The following is a 22,152-nucleotide window of genomic DNA, read 5'->3' on the forward strand; positions in this document are numbered from 1 at the left end:
GTACTGGTAGGTAGTTTTGTTTTCCTCGCTCGCGACGTCACCTGTCCATAGTTTGCGTAGTATCCGCATCGGGCCTCGAACTGTTCTTCTGTACAGCAATTCAAAGGGTGAAAACCCTAAACTTTCTTGCTGTACTTCACGGTACACGAACAGAACCGTGTTCAAATAGCGGTCCCAGTCTTGCAGACGTTCCGCGCACATTTTTCGTAACATATGTTTTAGGGTACCATTAAATTTCTCTACCAGTCCATTGCACATCGGATGGTATGGGGTAGTGTTTAGCTGTTTGATTGATAACAGTCTACTTATTTCACCCATGAGGTTGAAGGTGAATTGGGTACCACAATCCGTAAGGATTTCTTCTGGCACCCCTACCCTACTGAAGATGTCAACTAATGCTTTAGCCACCCGTTCCGTTTCAATAGTTGGTAACGCTACGGCTTTGGGTTATTGGGTTGCATAATCCATAAGAGTAAGAATATACCAGTTCTTCCTTTCAGTAACTGGTTGTATTGGCCCCAAAATATCTACCGCCACTCTTTTAAACGGTGTATCTATTAATGGCATCTGTCCTAAGGGCACCCTTGTGACCCTTCCCTTACATACGGTTCTCTGGCATATGTCACAAGACCTACAGAACCATGTGACATCGTCATTAACACCAGGCCAGTAGAATTCAGCGGCTACTCTACTGGTGGTCTTTGCCTTACCTAGATGTCCTGCCATGCTCGACTCGTGCCACCCTAAGTACTTGAGATCTGTATCTCTGGGGTACAACCACTTGCCTATGCCTCTTACCCTCCGGAGTGATAAACTCCCTGTGAATTAGCTCGTTCCTCCTAACGAATCTCGAGCTGCCCCCACCCTTGAAGTGTTTAATTGTGCCACACACGATTTTCTCATTAATAATTTTGATGGATTCGTCACGTTCTTGTTCTCATTTGAATTCATCACGCGAAATTCCAGAGATCGATTTAGGGACTATCAATTTCTGAAACACGGTTTACTCACATCGGGTTTGCGCACGCGTTTTGACTGCCTGGGCCTAAGGTATTCTGAAATCTGCCATGGTTGGAAGATGGGAACCTTCAACATCACCGATCGTCAGATCGTAAATAGGGTTTTCCATACAAAGGGCATCGACAATTCCGGTTAGGAAAAGTGTTTCTACCGTGATCCTTGCTACAGGAATGTGACCGATTGTCTGATCGAGTAGAATACATGGGGACTCCCACCCAAGCATTTAGTTATCCTGCACGAGACTTCGTTTGATCACCACACCCATGCAACCAGTGTCACATAATGCTACGACTTCTCGACCGTTCACGAAACCTCTCGCAGTTGGTACTCGCGCTTCGGGGAAAAGACACGTGCCAAGTGTATGAATAACTGGTTCTACCTGCACCAGATTATTAGATTTACCTTTATTCTGTATAGCAATGGCTACCTTATGTATAGGTCCCTTTCTTTTAGGACATTTTACTTGAACATGACCCCATTCCTTACACAAGTAACATTGTATACCCTGATGACCTGTATCCCTAACTGACCTACTTGCCTCAGCTGATTTGTCAAGAGTGTCTGAAACACACAAAAAAAAAGCATACAAGTATAATGAAACAATAATTTCATTGTTCTGCTAAATCCAAAATGATCCCACTTCTGACACCATTTGTAACAAGATAACCGGGTGGGATTTCGGATTCAGAACAGAACACTTTATGGTGATACAAATACAATGTTTAATGATGAATGATTTAAAGGTAGAGCAAAAAAACCATATCTAACTCGTGCTTAAACAGGATCCAAATATTAGACATTTAACATAATGATGCGCACAGAGTTAAATATCCCATATAATTAAAACAGTTCCTATCAGGAACGAATTATGATATAAACAAAAACTGAACTGATATCAAACAAAAATATTAAACCAAGAAAAAAAAACCCAAGATAAATTACGATATGATTCCACTCAATGATAAGATGAGTCATGTAAACAGTAAGTTATCATCCAAATAATGATAAATGATTCTTGCAGCCAATCACAAGCTTTCACTCAAAAGAAACCAAATAATTTTGAAACAAAGCTTAATGATTATGATTTACAAATAAATGATAATGATGTTCACACAAACACACAAATAAAAGATTTCACACACAGGTAACAAAGACTTTCGCTCAAACATCGATAATGACGCTAACAATAACAAAGAAAGAACGTTCGCTCAAATAGCGATAATGACGTTAGCTCAGATAGCTATAATGATAGCATTTCTGGTTTTATAGTAATGATGGTGGTTTTTTATGCTGGAGTAGTGATCGTGATATGTAACCCAAACAGTGGGAGATAACATGATGTCCAAAATGACACTCACATGATACCTTCAGTGCCACCACTGTCGAACAAATGGTGAAAGAGCCACCATGCATGGCCTGCCCCTCCCAGCCTATTCATGGATCCCTTGGACCTTGCAAGCCCATTGGTTCTGGAGCCGTGGTTCCTCTACATGAGATAACCACAATCTCCCTATGAACCTAATGTCACCACCAACAGCAGCACACTACATACATTAGTCACAAAGAACCACTGCTCAACACCCAAACCAGCACCATGGCTAAAACCTCCCCTCTAACAGTTTCGCAGATGACAACACAAACACCAACAGCTCTACAGTGGCCCAACAAACATGGACAGTCACTGGCTTTCTCATCAGCTCCATCACATCACATCACATTACATCACATCACATCACATCACAGACAGTAAAGTTCAGACACAAAGACGGACAACATCGACTGCTCTACAGTGGCCCAACACACACGGACAGTCACTGGCTTTCTCATCAATATCGCCTACATGACCTGTATGTCTTGCAATTCAAGATACATGACCTGTATGTCTTGTATGGCCCTACAGCTACAGATAGCTCTAGACATCTCTAGTCAACTCTAGTCACAGTCACCATCACGATCATGGCCACAATCATAGCGACAGACACAATCACAGCGACAGACACAATCACTGCCACATTCAGCTACAATAAAAACCAAACTGGTCATAATAATAGTTTCTGTAAAATCTCTAGATATATGCTAATACATTAACCTCTAATAGTGACTTGTAATTCAAAGCTCAAATCTGCGTTGTAATAAATGGATTATTACGCGATAAGACATTACAAACCGAATAAGCTTCGCATATTAAATGAAAATGTAAATTGAACACTTACCCCTATGGCTGGAGAACAATGGAGAGCGTACACTCCTTGACGTGATCCAAAATGACCAGTGTCGGTTTTAGAAATTGACCTTACTTAAATCCATAGGAGAGTGAGCAAAAGTCAGGGTGGAATACCCGTGCATATCATGTTATTCATGTCCTTCGTCACAAGTAATTTCTGACTAGGTACATGTTAGTTGCTTACCTGGAAAACACTTATTCACCCTAGATAACGTATGTATGTACAACGAAAAATAGTCAAATAGTTCTAAGGCAAAACCAAGTTATATTTTCGCCTAATTCTGTGACATACCAAGGTCTTAATGCCAGCACCAGCTATGAAGAGTTTATTCAAAAACACAAAAGCGCAAGAGTTTAATGGCTTCGGTTGCCAGTCGATCTTCAAAAACCTATATATTTTTGTCTTTAAATACCAGACAACTCCGATAAATTGGTGACCAAATGACTAAGTGAATATAAAGGATATATGGATCAAGTGGCTATACAGGGAAATAACTAGGTTGGACAAGTTTCTGGCTGGATATATTATATTTTATTAGGAAATAATTGCAATTACTCAATCTGGACATGTTGCCCCAGCCTATGAAGATTTTACAGATTTTATGAAGTGGAAAGGCAACATCATAGGTTGAAAGCACCCACAGATGAGGAACAGACAACCCAAAATATATGAAAAAAGAAAAAGAAGCCATAATACTAGAATTGATTTGCATGTTGGTAAGTAAAACTATTACCCCAATAAATACTTGAATCCATAGCTGATGAAATACATGCACCCACATGGAAAAAAACAACCGAAATACAAAGAATTTTTTTACGCTTTGGAGGAACACACAATGAAAGGTAGCAGCCTTGTACTTCGTGACTTTTAGATCTGTTGATAACAATCATGGGGTCAGTTTTGGGTGGACAACAATGCTCCATAAGTTATTAGTGCATCGATTTTGTAAGGTGGTTGCTAATACTAATAACATCATGGACCTTAGAACATTTAATGTGCTGATGCATGAACTTATTTAAGACTTTGATGATGTATGTAAAGAAAGAAGTTTTCATGCTGAAGATGAATTCTGGTGCACTTCCTGTTTTAAGCAAATTCATTGCAGTGTTCCAGCGTGTTGTTGCAAATACAACTCTGATCATAACCTCAATGATTACAGTATCATCAATTAAACCAGAATTTATTGTGCCTTTTCTATGCCAGTTGCCATGGGGAAGGTTGCATACTTGAGATTGCATTGGCATTGGTGCACACATCTAATCATTGTCCTAATTTGAATCATTGCTGTTTGGTGGTCTTGGTGTGGTGCACATAAGTCATTCATGTTCTCAGCAGACAATACTGCTACCAGGAGTAATATCAAATTTTCCACAGGCACATATGACGTGGAATCGATAAATGAATAGGTGGGACGAAGCATCACATTAGTGACTGGCAAAGACTCTTCACTGTATGCAGTTGATATCACAGTCATCAATACAGACAATTATTGATTTCTACGAAAACATTCCTGAGGACAAACTATTTTTATACATAGTATACCATATCACACCTCACATTGTAGGGATTACTTCAGTGATTCAAATTAGTTTAATCTGTGATGCCATCAGTGGTAGTTATGAAAGTGGGGCAAGACCTTGACAATACAATTGTACATTAGAGATTGACTTGATATTTAAATATAATGACAGTGGATGTATGATAACAGTGTGTGTTCTTAACATGAGAAAACCTGTTCAAATGACTTATTATGAATCTGACCTTGGTGATGTTCGTGGATTGTTTACAGGAGCACCAAAAGTGCTCATGGCTTTGTCTTCATGTGCTGCACCAATTGCTAAATAAGTTGTAATGATGTGAGTCATTAATAGTATAAAAAAAATCCATCAAAATATCTATGATTGCAAGCAGTTTAATCAATTTGATATTGAGTACAGCAATTAGTGACTTAAGCACCATCAAAAGTGGTTGAACCAACGGTGATTACGCTGCCATCAACAGGTAAAAAAATGCCAGTCTCGGCTACTAAAATCATTGAAGCTGCTCAACAACATATGGCCGATTCAGCTATTGCAAATTTTACAATGGGGAGCAGATTACAGTTGTCCCATAAAAAGTAAAAGATGAATATATACCTGATCCCATGTTTGACACGGGAGCACCTGTGTTGGTAGATTGCAGCATACAAGATTTCCAGTACTATTCTTACCTGGCTGTGATCCCTGAACAACCAAAATAGAACTACAAGAACAAAATACATCTAGGTTAGCCTTCCATCTGAGGCCTTCTTGGATATAGAGGGGAAACTTATAACGATTATACTGCCAATACTAGGGTTGGATTGGTCAACAATGGCATTGTGTGCAATTTCCCTAAGTCATATATTTGAGTTTTGAAGAGATGTTCACAGTTATTTTTGGTGTCAAACGTATAGTCATGTTCAAATGAAAGGGCACAACTAATGATCTAATGATGCATTTCGGCATGATTGAGTTGACAGCATTAACAGTATTGATGATTCTGCTATCCATTCACTAGCCATCAGAATTATGTTAGTCATTGTTTATGCAGTCTGGAACCACATTAAAGTTGTTGTCTCTTGTGAACACCACAGATGCACATCCAAGAAGTGTTATTTAGGGACAGTTTAAAGGCAAATAAAAACGTACCCAACATACTTTCAGTGCACTAAAACATGTGTTTGTAGCGTTTCAAAATAAAGATAATAGTGCTATGATATTTGACAGGCTACAGGTGTCTAAGGTTTCTTTTGCAGTTAAATGGTGATCAGGAACCCTCCAAATAAATTATGTTTTACTTCCCAGACAATCAAATTACATCTGTATCCCACAAACTATGGTTATACATGGCCTGGCATTGAAACATTGACACAGGTCTGCAGATTTTACAGCATGAATTTCAGACGTAACAAGATGACCAGGTGGGATTTTGGATTTACAACAGAACACTTTTGATGGTGATACAAATGCGATGTTTAATGATGAATGAGAAAAGAATTACAATTAATATGTGCGTATAATATCCAAATATTGGATCAGTTAACATAATCTGCATGAACTAAATAATAAAAAACACAAATAAATGACTTTACTCAGTGCAAGCACAAGGGGTGAATGATTCGCAGTGATTTCACAACAAAAGAATGCTGTGTTTTACTTAAATAGTAAAAACTGGTATTTTACTCATTTAGTAAAAATGTATGCACTCAGATAGTGAAAATGATGGAAACAAAGGGACAGAAGTACAAAATATGTTTACAGTCGCAAAAGCACACTGGGTATTACAAACCCCAAAGATTAGCCCATGGCTACAAAATTACATATATGGAATTACTCACTCCATCACCAGCACACATGGCTACCAGTCACACTGGCCAATCAAGCAGTCAGTATTCCAGGTTGGTCAATCAAGCAATCAGCACCCACTAATCTCAGTCAGTAATGCCTAATCACCTGCTACTCGATTAGCAACACTTTACTCAGCTCTATGGCTGCTATGGTTCAAATTCACAGCTGCTATGGTCAGTTCCTGTGGTTAGCTCTACAGCTTGTACCACATTGACTCTGATCACTCCAATAACTCGGATCACTCTGGTCATCACTCTGATCACTCTGGTCAGCTGAAAATACATCTAACACCATGTACTATGTATGACATGGGCATATATGATAAAACATAATGACATTATGTAGGGTAAGCTATACAGATTACATTATCGGCACAATATTTACAAAACAATACATAAGTTCAGAAGTGAACCTAAATCTTGCATCCTAAAGATGTGCAAGTCTCGATTGTATTTATTTGTCATATCTGGTTATTCTGGGATGGAAAGCAATAATGCAGAGTAATAGCCAGCATAGTGAATTATGTAACCCCTAAAACTATGAGGATATTAAAGGCTTTATATATGCAATGCCAGTATTGTTGGTCATTGGAGATGAAATTCTGTTCAGAGGAATCAACATCCTTCCAGCGGGACACTTAAACATGTCTGGTGTTTGAAATTAAGATTAGATTTATCATTACGTACAAGTGATGGATTCTGATCCCAGTGATGAGGTTGTGAAATTTAACAATGGGGTGTTGAATCAGTTGACTAGTGATACCATCATTAATAGTAATTTCATTTCACTTATCAATGAATGTCTGTTTCAAAATTTGGTGTTAACACACCCCTGCATACATTCAAATATAATCTTGTCATGGGCCAAATAGAAATCAATCAATAGGACAACCCTAGAGGGACAATGCCAGGTCAAGGCCAGTTTGGCATTATAGCAGTTAAAAGGTAGTATGTCCAATCATTGCGTAACATCACCAGATGCAAAAACACCTAAAGATTGTTTCTACAACAATGAAGTGGAATTCACCACTGAATCCACCACAGTTACATTTTGAAACAAATATGTTAAACCAACATTGACCAAGCTAGGACAACAAAAAGTCATTCAATTTTGACACACTTGTTCAGGCAACCATGTTTGGGTGATGACAAGAATAGTTGTTTCAGAAATGATAGAGTTGTAATTGGTTTGTTTTTATATGAAAATGGTGTTAGGTTCCCATAATGCACAATTACAGGAGACTTAAATATTCCTAAGACAGAGATTTTCTATAATTGTATGACATTTGTACCAGTAAATAAGCAACAGCATCAAGATGAATTTACCAAGAGAACTGCGCTACTCATGAAATGTAAACATGCATGTCTTGTCACCAATGTAATTTGTGGAATCGACATGGCAACAACCATTGATTTGGGTGTGGTGGGAATCACAACCACAACAACTATTATAGATACACAAATCAAAATTGTTTTTAGGTCTGTGTTAGTAGTAACTGGTATCATGGACAGTGCTGGTAAAATAATTTCAGCCTGATTACATTCACTACTACAACTGTTTATTTGGAACTTCTCGCAGTGGCACAAAGTAGTCTCAGCACGATTAGTAAACTGTCTTTAGAGGAAGGGGTGGATTTACAGACATTAAAAGTTGAATAACTTCCTTTTAAAACAAAGAAGTACATAAATAGCAAAAACAATTTGTCACATTACAACCTCAAAGATGTGTATACATAGCAGTGTTATAATAGTGGATTATTGTTGGTTACTGATATAGATCAACAGTCATTTACTCCTCATGTCTATCCTCTTTCATGGACACATATTTGTAACATTCATAGTCCGTAAGTTTGCATCAATGCATTTGTAATTTTGGGTCATAAAAAGTCATGGAGGATAGAAGGTGGTAACCCATATCAATAACAAAAATCTAAAAAAAATAGTATTATCACTCTACTATACTGAAAAATAAGATCACTGTGACCTACCATTCATATTCCAGTGAATTGGTCAGTATTTGTGGATTATGCCATGGCAGAGCAGGTGAGTTAAAGTATTCTACAGAAATCTTGTTACAAACAATGGACCTTTGCAGGCAAAATGAGGTCACTGTGACCCACATAATGGGCCTTTATAAATGGTAAATTGGATATATGCAGTAATATCTTTTGCAGATGCCCAATATGACTCAAAGTCAGTTTAAAAATTTGGTGATATTTTTAAATATTTCTAAGTGTCTTGCTGGCTTCTTTGATAACAAGTGGAGAGACAGTGTATCATATTGATGACAATGTACACTCTGGACAGTTTAGATGAGATCTTAATGACTTACCATAAATTGTAATGTCGATCAGTCAGATGGTGTGTTAATTACTTTCACAAATTTTCTTTCTACTTAAGTGCATTAAAATCTCCAGTTATGAATACCACCAAAATAAGAAGACTCACCTATAGCAACTAGTTTGAGTGATTCCTACTGGCTTGCAAAAGAGCACTCCAGTCAGTGGTCTTAAGGTTTTTCTGTATTGATGTCCAGGCAATTTACTATACTCACTATTTCTTATTTCCAGAACCAAGTTGTAGACTCTGGTAATAGAACGGAGACAGGAAATGAGCAAGAGGTCCCATTAGATGACAACCACACACACTTCATTCTCGTGAAAGATGGTTCCATCAAGAAATATGGTGCCGAGATTAAAATTGGAGCTAAGCTGGAGAAATTCATATCGAAAAAACGTTTTAAGAAGAACGAGAACAACAAAAAACAAAAAGAAATTGCAGAGAAACAAAGTAAGCAAAACACTCTGAGCTTAAGGGATGGCCTGTTTTTCTGTTGTCCATTGTCCAATGTTGCATCTACTAGATTGTTATTGCTACTCCTCCTAAAATGCATGGAGGCCTCCTATGAAACTTCGTGTGAAAATGCTCAAAAATTAGTTCAAAGTTGCAGTATAAAAATTTATTCTGTGCAGTGTAATTTTTTTAATTTAACTTCTAAGATAAATAGAAATAAATAAGAATAAAAAAGACATTAAAAGGTAGGGATACTTATCAGAATACCTCAGTAAATTGCAAAATATGCAGATATAGGTTAGTACAAAAGGATACATGGAATCCTGCTAATTATTTATAAAAGAAAAATGGTTGTACTAGAGGGGTTCTATAATTTATGCACTTTCCTCACTTTTTTTACATCTGCAAAATTTGGTCCAATTCTAAATAGTGGAACTATAGTCAAGCATGGCTGGACAGAAAATGACTGATACTCTTCAACTTTGAGTCAGTGCTGACATGAATATGCTAAGTGGATGGAAGAAGGAAGTAAATGAAGGATGAACTTCAAGTGGGAGTTTTGCACCAGACAGAGGTTGATAATTCTAACATGATGTCAGATGCTGGGTTAGATCAACCAACAATGAAGAAACCAAAATATGATGCAAAATTTAAAAAATCACAACTGTTACAGTAAAGATGGATACAGCACAGATTTTGTGGAGGGAAATGTGTAATTTAGTACCTACTGTATCCAAAGAACTTTTGACTGCCAAACCATATTATGCTTGTAGTGGTTTGTGACTTAAAGCATATATCAGATGAGGATGTTTAAATTTGAATTTGGTTTGTTGTACTTCATAGATTCATTGAAACTGATTTGTAAAACTTTGGATTTGATGACTTTATTCCTATAAATATAAACTAAATTAAGTCCAGATGTGTTTGAAATCTATGTATTCTTCCACTGTTTGTAAAATAAATTATCTTCAGTAGTTCTCACGTATTCATCATAAATGGGTTAGCCAGTACCTGTTTCTAAATTTTTGTTTTTCATGTATGCAGGTGAGGATTCGGTGGTGCCAGTGGTGAAGATAGTGATAGAAGGAGGAGTTAACACGATGAAAACAGTATGGAAATCAGTCAAGAAGAATATTCCAGTTCTGGCGTTACAGGGAACTGGTCGAGCAGCAGACTTCATTGCTTTTGGATATAACTTGTCAAAAGACAAAGATAAGTAAGTCTTACATGGGTGATTTAATGGAACACGGGCTGATTCAAGAAGAAACATAAAATTTAATGAATCAAAACATTTACTTGTTGGCTGTATTAGACTGACTGGTAATATTAGTTAGCTCGTTACAAGAAAATCTTGGAGCATTTGTTTTCCTTAATGGAGAATGTCATATAATGTTTTGCAGCAGAATTTTGTACACTATAAATGTCTTATATTTATTCAGAGCAATTGACTTGACATTAGTACCTAACTGCATGTTAATTTACATGCAAGAAATTCACTGTTTATTTAGAACACACCATACACATTCAATGCCATCTCAGCTTGCATAATTTTCCAAGTCACTCTTGGTAATCTTCAGCAAAGCATTGTTGGTATGACTTGTTACGTGTCATACTCTGATTACTTTGTTTCCTAAATTTGACAGAAATGCTTTTAACTAATAACTTTACACTGCGAGGCCAACCATTTTAATTTTGGCCGAATTATCCTTGTTTTGAACATCTGATTATGTCAGTACTCATGTCTTTGAGATTCTGATTCTCTGGTTAGAAAAAATAATACATAATCAACCCACAACTTAAACAGCCCAGCTGTGATATATCCTGGGTAAATGATCCAGTCTGGTGATAGATTTGTTCATGAAGATTCCAGGGAAGTCAGATGTTCTCAAACTACCATGGTGACAATTGTTGCATCCATGTCTGGACTAACTACTCCTTCACTCCTGGTTTTGTTGGGGAAGCCTTGCAAAGAAAAGAATTTAAACCTGAATTATGAAAAGGGCTTTGGTTGTGAAAAAGTAGGCCCTCCACTTTGAAGGCATATGAAGCAAAGTGGCATGTATTCAGGGACTGGTGCACTGCCAACATTGTCCCTTTGAATGCATCAGTCCCACTACTGGCAGACGTTGTTTTTCTCAGGAGGAGAAAAAGTTAGCCCCAGTTACCATCAAAGGCTACCACTCCATGATATCTGACACACTTGGGCATCATGGCAATGGGGATATTGGTCATTATAAAGATCTATTCGATGTACTGGAAAAATTTTGACTTGAACAGACTGGGTCCCTTTCCTGTTTCCAAAATGGAATCTGTCATGGGTTTTGGTTTGGCTCAGTTAAAATAAATTCAGGCCTTTAACCAAAAGCAAGCTGAAGCTGTTGTCAAATAAAACACATTTCCTAATAGTTTTAGCCTTGGCATGCAGGGTGAGAGAGTTACGTGTCATTCCAGTGGATCTGAACTATCTTAATTTCATATCAGATGGTTCCACAGTTTTAATGACACAACTGAGTTTTGCAGCCAAGAATAGGCTGCTGTTCAGTGCAGGGCAATCGGAAAATCATTGCATGTTCCTTCTCTTCGATAGACAATTCGAGAGAGGTGACCATTAAAGATCACATCTGCTCCCTCAAGCATTACTTAATGCGCACATAGAAAAGTCGTGGAACAACAAATGAATGACTGGAGAGAGGATATCACCCCTCAAGCCCAATCATTGGCCCAAGCAGGTTATGCACTCTGTGTACTATTAAGTTTTCAAATCATGAAATTAGAACGATCACTGTGAGCCTCACTTTCAAACATAAGGTTTCAATCTGAGACAAAATATAAGCTAAATAATGACGGGCATGCAGACTCAACCTTCTCTAATTGCTATCTGTTGGATATAACTTTGTAAAGACAAAATATTAATGGAATAGGTCCATTGCCTGGTGCTCAGATGACCACCAGACACAGTTGAAGTCAACATGACCTCTTTATGGGCATAGTCAGCACTTTTGCTGGATTTTCCCATAAAATGTTTGTCAGTAAGAAGAGTTCAATAACTATCTTAGCTCAGGGTATAGTTACTTATTATAGATAACATGAATGTCAGCTGTGCTGCTTTCAAGTCAGGACAGTGGATTGTCTTTCATATAGGAATCCATACTTTCTTGCCTCAAAGGATACATGGGGTAGAGGCAGTTTACTCAGCATTTCCTCTTCCTATTGCCTCTTCTCCTAACATTAACATGATCAAACAACATATTTGATGGAGAAAGTTTTAAACAAATCATGTTTCCCTGAGAATACTTACCCGATCATATTACTTTAAGACCCCCCCTAGCCTTCCCACAATGCAGGCAAACTTGTTGATATATCTCTAGGCTTAAAACAAGCAACACCTGGCTTTGGTAAGGGGAGGTGATGGACAAGATTTTACTGTCTTTAGTCTATACAGTATAAATGGAAATGATGATTTTCATCTTTTTAGGAGGGCTGGATTCAGTACATAATTGGGATTTCTTTTAAAAGTCAGTAATAATTATTATACCTTTTTCTATCCTAATGTTCATTGATCCATTTGTGTGTCTATCCTTCCAATCAGCACACAATCACATAGTGCAGCTAAATATCACAGTAACGTATGGATTCCCATGAAACTTGGTATATATCATGGTTATCACTTGAAGATGTGACAAAATTTTGAGAACACAACTCTTCACATAATTTTTTATGGATCTCCATGAAACATGGTAAATGTTATGGTCATCTGAAGATGTGCATATCAACAAATCACTTTGCTCCATAAGTTTTTCTGGAGTTCTTTCCACAAGAATATTTTGCTAGAGTTATTTCCCTTTCTGTATTGTAGCCTTTAATATGCAGAGTACAACACAATTTTGCTAGAACGATGATATTTTATGGAAAATATACCCCCATGACACTCATTTGAAATTGTTCAAGAGATATTGATCAAACATGGTAACTGTTACTCAGAATAGAACAATCTTTAAAAGAATTCTTCAAAACCACTCAGGAGAATTTTACAAAATTTTGTAGACAATATCCTGGCATGAAGATCTTTACAAATTGTTTCACATCATGCCAGTCAAGTGTGAAATATGGTCACCGTAACTAAAAAATAGAAACACCTTCATATGACTTCTCAACATACAATGAACAGAATATAACCAAATTTGACAGAAAGCACAATAGCATAGATCACTGTTATTAAAAATTGAAAAACCTAAATACCATGTATAGTCATAAAAATATAATTTAAAAATACAAATCTTTGAATAACTTCTTTGAAACTGCTTTTGAGATTGACTATATTTTCTGAAAATATTCAAGCATAAAATTTACATAAACGATGCCCATTCACCATTAAATATGGCCACTGTCCCATCTTTCATGGTCAGCTGTTCTTGCATTTGGGTGTTAGGCAGATGTTAGATGGATTACCATTAAACATGGTCAGTATTATGGATATCATCTCAAGATGTACATATCAGCAAATTACTGTGATTCTGCATTTTTTATGTGAGTTATTGCCCATTTTACTTGCTACTGTATGCTTTGTATGGAATAAACCTCAGAAAGCAACTAGTCTCACAGGTTTTAATCAATTGCCACTATTTTAGAAATGTTGTGATCATCATCTGAGGATGTACATTATCAACAAAACATGGTCATCACTTGAAGATGTGACAAAATTTTGAGAATACAACTCTTCACATAATTTTTTATGGATCTCCATGAAACATGGTAAAAAATATGTTATGGCAACTTGGAGAATCCAAGATGGCTGCCATGTATGGTTGAATCTAACACAGCTCCACTCAATATTCAATGAGTTTGGTGTAAAAACTGGTGTTAAATATGCTAATACCTATTAAAATAACTAATACTGTGGATTTATGACAATATTAGGTTAGTGTAAGTGAAATTTAATGTGAAATTTAATGTGCCCACTTCCAGTTATTCAAAAGAATTTTGGAAACCTACGGTTACTCAAAATAGAACAATCAAAACCAAGGATTTTAGGTGATCCAAGATGGCTACCCAAGTGGATTAATTTGAAATTGAACTACATCTACCATATCTGAACTTTAGATGATACAAACTCAAACTGCAAGTTTCTTTTTCAAATGTTTATGCATATATGCTGGTCATATATAAGGATTTTATAACATACTTTCTATCACTGTTATGAACAAGCTGAAAATATCAGAACCATAGAAACATATTAAATACCATCCTTGTAGCTTCTCTATTCAGCACAATTAGTTCAACCTTTTTTGTATCATTCTCTGGCTTTAGTATGTCTGATATGCCTGAAGATCAGAGCTACACAGATACCATATTTACTGCATATTTTTTTTTGTGTCTCAGAACTTAGGGTGAATTTTTTTAACCAACCTCACGTGTCCCAAGACTTAGGAAATGAAATATATTGTGTTCATTTTGCACCCCACTTCCCATCCCAACCAGCCACACCACATGTTACAATAAAATAGATAAAGAAAAGTTTATTTGATAATAAAATGAAAGAAACTAACCTTGTACTGTTATCATTTATTCACATTTTTGGTCGACATTAGCATTTTATTAAGGGAAAAATATATCCACGAACTCCGTATAAGTAGTGCATGCATCCATAGTGTTATTGCTCTTCATCAGACAACACAACACATTGGTCATTGACGTGAATGTTGAGAAACGAATCATGTTTCGTTGTCCTCAAAGGTTTGAATTGCATGAGAATGAAAACTAGATCCTGCAAAATCACGTACAAAAGAGAGAGAGAGTGAAAATTATAAACCCCAATGCTCAAAAACACCTGCCATTCATGCATGACACAGTGTAAGAGTGTAAGGTACAAAATAACCAAGAGTGTATTATATCCATGGTAACAATGAAATATCTCGCAAACTAAAATCATTATTAGAAATACATTCACTATGAGTACAAATGACAATCTTTTTGATTCCATGGGTTACAAAAAGTATTATTAAAGCAAGTTAATGCTGTGTATACTATTTGCACTGAAGAACTTGAAGCCTGCTTGTGTCAATTATGACTACAGATGGCACATAAATGAATGCCCAGGTGTTGAATAAACATACTTGTAACAGCCATAAACTCATTGTTTGAACCTACCGATAGGATATCAAATACAAAGGTTAATTTATTACAAAGCAAGCCGGTTTGGAAGCAGACTTTGGATTCCTTTTAGCGTGGAGATTTGTTTTTAACTAAACATATGTACCAGTACAAAAGTCGGCCAACATGGGACATCCAACTTTTATTTCTTTATACTGGTTTTCACTGGGATTTTGAAAATAAATAGAAATAATGGAACACTTTGAAATGAAAACTCCTCATACATTGACACAAAAAGTGATTCCTCATAGTCATTGTTATCGCGTACATAGCATATAGAAAGGGAATAAAAATAAACAAAATAAACCACATTATAGATCTCCGTTATTATTGATAAGTTTGTAGTGCGATACTTGAGTTGTGATGAGGCCTTGGATTTTCAGGGTTTGTGACTTTGCTGATGCAAATACATATGAACATTTAAATATGGAAATAAGATGTCAAAATGATAAAAGTAGTATAGATATAATCTCAGTGAGTGCCCCATTGCATGATGACATACATATAATTAATATAAAACTAAATACAAGAGGTTTTAACGTAGGACACTTAAATGTACAAGGTATATTGGGAAACATTGACCAGATTAATTAGTCAATGTTGTCTTCCAAGAAAATAATATACATGTTTTAGGACTTACTGAAACTAAATTAAATGCTAACCACAATGATAATCTATTTTAATGTCAAGGCTACAATAAACCATTATGCAGGGACAGAGACACAGCAAGGGGAGGTCTTGTTATATACATTAGGGAAAATGTAAATGTAGAAAGGCAGCCTTACTTGGAGTCACATGAAATTGAGAGTATTTGGGTGGATTTTTCTAAAAATAATGCAAATTCATTCCTAGTTGGTTTCATTTATAGGCCACCTTCCTCCAAAAGCAATTTGGAATGATAACTTTCAGGAACAAATGGAAGATAGTCTTGCACAGAGAAAGAAACATATGTACTCAGCCTTATAAATAAGGACCTTCTCAATATTCAACTAAGGAACAACTGTATAGAATTTATTGAATCTTTAGACCTAGTCCAGCTGGTAAATGAGCCCACAAGTGTAACAGAAAAATCAAGCACTCTTATTGATCACATTTATACCAACCTACCAGACATGTTAATGTAACAAATGTTGGTCTTAGTGACCACTATCCTCCTTTTATGACAAGAAAGGTTAAATGCAAGAGAAATAGGACAAATAGGCACAAAACTATCACTTACAGATTGATAATTTTTATAGATCATTCAAAATTTTTATTGAAGAACAATTTCTCAATGACCTTTATAAAGTTCCATGGAATATGATCCATAATTTGGATGACATAGATGAAGCCCAGAGGGTGTGGACTGACTTATTCATGGATGTAGTCTCTAAGCATGCACCACTGAAAGTACATCTAGTAAAGAATGAAATCCAACCTAATTGGCTTACTACTGAAATCCTAGTTGCTATGAAAACTTGAGACCATGAGACCAATTCAAGGCTCTGGAAAACCATGCACAATATAAAGTATGGAGAAATAAAATAGCAAGTATGATTAAAAAAGCTAAAAAAGTTATTATCAGTCAATGCTCAAGAACAAAAAGAGAAACACAAACTCCATTTGAAAATTCATCAATGAACTCATTGGGGAACACACAAAGATCAAACAAATAAAATTCGCTCACTTTTTTGGGTAAATGACACCATAGTCACTGATGACATTGACATTGCAAATGTTTTCAATGATTTTTTTCACCAACATTATCACAAAGTTAAAAGAAACAGTGATAGAAAACAACTATATTAAACTGAAAACACTAAGCAACAGCAAAATCGCAAAGGAGGTATGTTTCTCTATCCTACCAGTGTCAAAAGACTTTGTTAAAAAATGTCCCAGTGAACTTGATACATGTACCAAGAAAGCAACAGGACTTGATCAGATTGGTCCACAACTTATTAAATCTTCTGCCTCTGCTATTTTAGATAGCATAACATTCATAGTCAATTTAAGTATTGCAACCTCATCTGTCCCCAAAATATGGTAAAGCTGCAAATGTAACTCCTACTCTCAAATCTGATTCTAAGGATGATGCTGATAACTACTGGTCAATCTCAATACTGCCAAACTTGTCAAAATTGATTGAAAAACATGTCCATGACTCATTCATATCATACTTAACCAAATACTTGCTGTTATACCCTAACCAATCAGGTTTTAGAGAGAAACATTCATGTGAGACTACAAAATGATTTCCCTAACTGATAAATGGCTTCAAGCACTTGAGCAAGGTAGAATAATAGGATCTGTATTTATAGATTTCAGGAAAGCTTTTGACATGGTGGATCATGAAATACTTTTGAAGAAACTGAAAATCTATCAATAATATTCTGTATAACCTGGAACAATTAGGTATGGAGTACCACAAGGCTCAATTCTAAGTCCATTGATATTTATTTTATTTATTAATGACCTACCACTTTTACTAAAGGAATCAAATATCATCTTCAGATCTCTATGCAGATGACACAACATTGTCAGACATCCAAAACACAAAGCATGAACTGGAAGTTTCTTTACAGGATGACCCAGACAAACTAGACAACAGGTGCACATGCAATGGCATGGTGGTATATACTGGTAAAACTAAAATATTGCTTATATCAACATGGCAGAAAAGAACAAATCTTGATAGTGATGAACTCTGTCTGACATGGCGGGATAAAAGTTTGCAAATGATCTGTTATGATAGACTATTTGGTGCTTTGGTAGATAATAACCTATCATATTGGACTGAACATATCAAACATATCAGTAAAAAGAAAAGTTAATTCAAGTTTATGGCTTCTCAGTAGGATAAGACATTGTCTCCCTGAAAGGCACAGAAAACCATTTTATAATAGTTACATACAACCCTATTTGGACTGCTGTAATACAGTATGGGGTAATTCAGATGATAAAAACATAGTAAAGCTAGTACATCTTCGAAAAAGAGCATTAGGGCTAATATCAATCCAGAAAGAAAGCAATGAAAATTTAGCTGGTAAGTTACAAATATTACCTATTAAAGACCGAATCTGTTTGAGAAAAGCCAAATTAATGTAAAGGATATCCCATAATAGTGCTCCTGAATATTTACAATCACTATTCCAGTATAGGCTGCCTGGTAATACTCCCCACCTGTGATCCTAGTCTACCAAACAGTATAAAATTCCCAAACCAAATTAGGAATTATTAAAAAAAAGTTTCCAATACTCTGGAACTTTGCTCAGGAATAGTACCGGTATTCCAGTTAAAATTAGAAATGCTCACTCTGTTTCCTTCTTCCAAACCCAATATATCCAGTGGCTTCAGAGATGCAGTTAAAATAAATAAATTCCTTTGCATGGTGGCCTCAGGGTAGATTAATTCTTCAGCTAATTGTGCTACCTGCTTTAAATAAAGTCATTACTATTATTATTATTATTATTATTATTACTGTTTTCCTGGGGGTCCAAGGTAGCCAAGTGGTCTAAAGTGATCACCAATAAAGATAACTCAAACTGCAAACCTCTGTCCCAGGGACGTCATTTGCATGTGCTGTAAAATTGATGTATCCTATATACAAAAATTAACAAGCCCATCAAGTTCCCCCCCCCCCCTCCAAGTTTTGTCCCTCCCCCATCAAGTTTGCCCCCCCCCCACAAAAAAAAATGATGTCCCTGCTCTGTCCACTTGAGTTTGAGTCTTATGTCTTGACATACATGGGTATCTGAGAAAGATTGCCAACAGCTTTCCATGGGTTGGTGGTTCTTACCTGGGCATTACATTGCAGAAAAACCAAACCAAAATGTTCTCTGATGTAACTTTATTGCTATTGCTCTTTTTAGTTGGAGCCTGTTGTAGTGTATGACAGAATCTTATTAACACAACTAGTGTCACAGTTGCCACCATGAAATTTCATACATTTTATGATCATCATTTGAAGATAGGCATATTGACAAATTACTATACCCCCCCCCAGTTTTTGTTAATGTTATTGCCGTTATTCACTTGCAGCTGAATGTAGTTTATGACAGTCTTGTGCACACAGTTAGTACTGCAGTTTTTATGGATGATGTGAAATTTGGTTCATATTATGAAGATGCACATATTGTATAACCATTCTGCTCACCGTTATTTTAGGTCACCTGGCCATAAGTCCAAGTGAGCTTAGGTATGGCCTTTCATTTATTGTCTTTTGACCAGGTTTTTCAACTTCTTATGAGAACCCTAGACCAGTTTCAACCAAACTTGCCATCATGGTATGAAGTCCTTTGAAGTTTGTACAAATGATGGAAGTCTAAAATCAGATTACGCCACTCTTTAATACTAAAAGATGGAAAACGTTTTTGAAAGACATTTTCTCCAAAGTCACTAAACAGGTTTTGATGAAGTCTAACAGATAGCATCCTGGCATAAAGTCCTTTCAAGTTTGTGAAATGGTGCAGATACACCTACCAAATAAGGCCACCACTGCCCAAAATAGAAAAACCTGTCTGTCAACAGTTTCAGTTTTCAAAGTCTTCTCAAAACCTCCTGACCAGTTTCAACCAAACTTGGCACAGAGCATCATGGCATAAAGACCTTTCAAATATATGTAGATGATATCAGTCTGCCATCAATTATGTCCACCATTATGAAGAATAGAAAACACTTTAAAATTGCTTCTCCAAAATCACTGAACAGAACTTGATTAAATTAAGACCTCGCAAGTTTGCACAAATAATTCTGATCTGGTGTCAAATATGGCTCCATTAATAAATGATAGAAAAACAATTTTTAGCAGCTTCTTCTCAATCACCACTGAATTGAATTTAACCAAACTTGACAGAAAGCATCCTGGAATAAAGACCTTTCAGGTTTCAGCAGTGGTGCTAATATGCTGTCAAATATGGCCACCATTACCAAAAATAGAAAAACCCATCTCTCTCCGTCAGCAGTTGCCATTTCAACTTCTCAAAACCTCCTTACCAGTTTCAACCAAACTTGACACTGAACATCTTGGCAAAAAGGCCTTTCACGTTTACATAAATGATGTCAGTCTCCCCTTAAATATATCCACCATTACTAACAATAGAAAAAACTTCAAATGACTTCTCCAAAACCACTGAACAACCACTGAACTTCTGTTAATCAAATTTGAAAGAAGCATCATATCAAGAAGACCTTTCAAGTTTGCACAAAACATTCTGATCTGGTGTGAAATATGGCTGTTGTTACTAAATTTAGGAAAACATTTAAATGAGTTCTTCTCCAAAACCACTTAATAGAAAGACAGAAAGCATCCTGGCATGAAGACCATTCAGGTTTTTACAATTGTCATGAAATATGGTCACTGTGTACTGTTACTAAGAAAAGAGAAACTTCAATAACTCTCTCTAAATAACAGTTTAACAGACTTTAACCAAATTTGACATAAGGTGTCATAGCTTCAGCACCTTTCAAACTTGGATGTGAGATTTTCTGCAACAAAAATGTAGCTGCCATTAGAAGAAGTAGAAAAACATTATCAAAACAAACACACTGAACAAAAATTCAACCAAGTTTGACACAAAGCATCAGGGACTTTCAATACAGGATAAAAGAATCAGATGTGCAATCAAATATGGATGAAGATACAAAAAGTAGAGAAACCTTGAAACATTTCTTTTCATAATATATAGAACAAAAGTATTGTAGAAATTTCAGCAGAAAGAATTCTACTAACAGATTTTTTGTCGAAGCTGCTCATGCGTTGAGCTATTAGGCAGATGTTAGTCAGGCCCCATTTTGTTAAAGTTATTGCCCTTTTTGTCCTGCAACTGATTCTAGTGTAATACAGAATTGTGTGAACACAATTTGTATTGCAGATTTTTCTGGATTGCTATGAAAACTTAGTACAAATAGTCCTATGGTTTTTAGCCCTGCTGATCATATACCATAAAAACTTATGGGATAGCCAATTTGTTTATTGTCAAAAATGCATTGTTTCTCTTCCATCCATCTGTTAGCACAAGACTGTTATCACTGCACTTCCAAAACTAGTTGGAGGATTGCCATTAAAAGTTACAAACATTCATCCCATGGGCCAATTGGTCTTCAGTAAAAATGGTTCTGCTAGGACATCCAATATGGCCACTGCAGTAGTCATCTTGAAAATCTTGCTCTAGCATCAACTCCTGATTTGATGGTCATATCAACACTTAATAGTTTTCACTGAAAGACTTCATTGGCCTTAAATAAACATGGTACTGATCTGATTTGCACCATGCTAATATCTTAAAAGTCTTGTTCTTGCTACTCCTCCTGAACAGAAATTCATGTTGGCATGGGTTATCACCAAAAGATTTCTTTATATGATCCTGAATGAAAATGATGCTATGCCCAAGCAGCCAGTAAAGCAGCCATCTTGAAAATCTTGTTATTGCTACTCCTCCTGAATAAAGAGACATAATAACATGGTTTTTTGCATCAAATGACTTTTTAAAATGTCTAGTATGTACAGAACGAAAATGGAGCTGGTGTGATCTCCAATATCTCCTGCATCTTGGAAATCTTGTTACTGCTTCTTCTCTTGAATGGAAAGTCATACTGATGAGATTAAGACTTAATATGATG

General features: G+C 36.1%; 1 protein-coding gene across 2 annotated transcripts in view; it reads left to right on the top strand.

Moving 5' to 3' along the window:
• Positions 1-22,152, top strand: part of LOC149803825 (transient receptor potential cation channel subfamily M member-like 2) — a 263,431-nt gene that overhangs the window by 58,940 nt on the left and 182,339 nt on the right. For both annotated transcript variants that reach the window (XM_089953643.1, XM_089953644.1), the window contains 2 exons: positions 9,183-9,402; positions 10,450-10,621. In XM_089953643.1, coding sequence (XP_089809769.1) covers positions 9,183-9,402; positions 10,450-10,621 — 392 coding nt within the window. The remainder of the gene's footprint in view (positions 1-9,182; positions 9,403-10,449; positions 10,622-22,152) is intronic.

This window comes from Sinohyriopsis cumingii, chromosome 3, assembly GCF_028554795.1.
Source record: "Sinohyriopsis cumingii isolate HCF-2022 chromosome 3, ASM2855479v2, whole genome shotgun sequence".
Taxonomy (NCBI): domain Eukaryota; kingdom Metazoa; phylum Mollusca; class Bivalvia; order Unionida; family Unionidae; genus Sinohyriopsis; species Sinohyriopsis cumingii.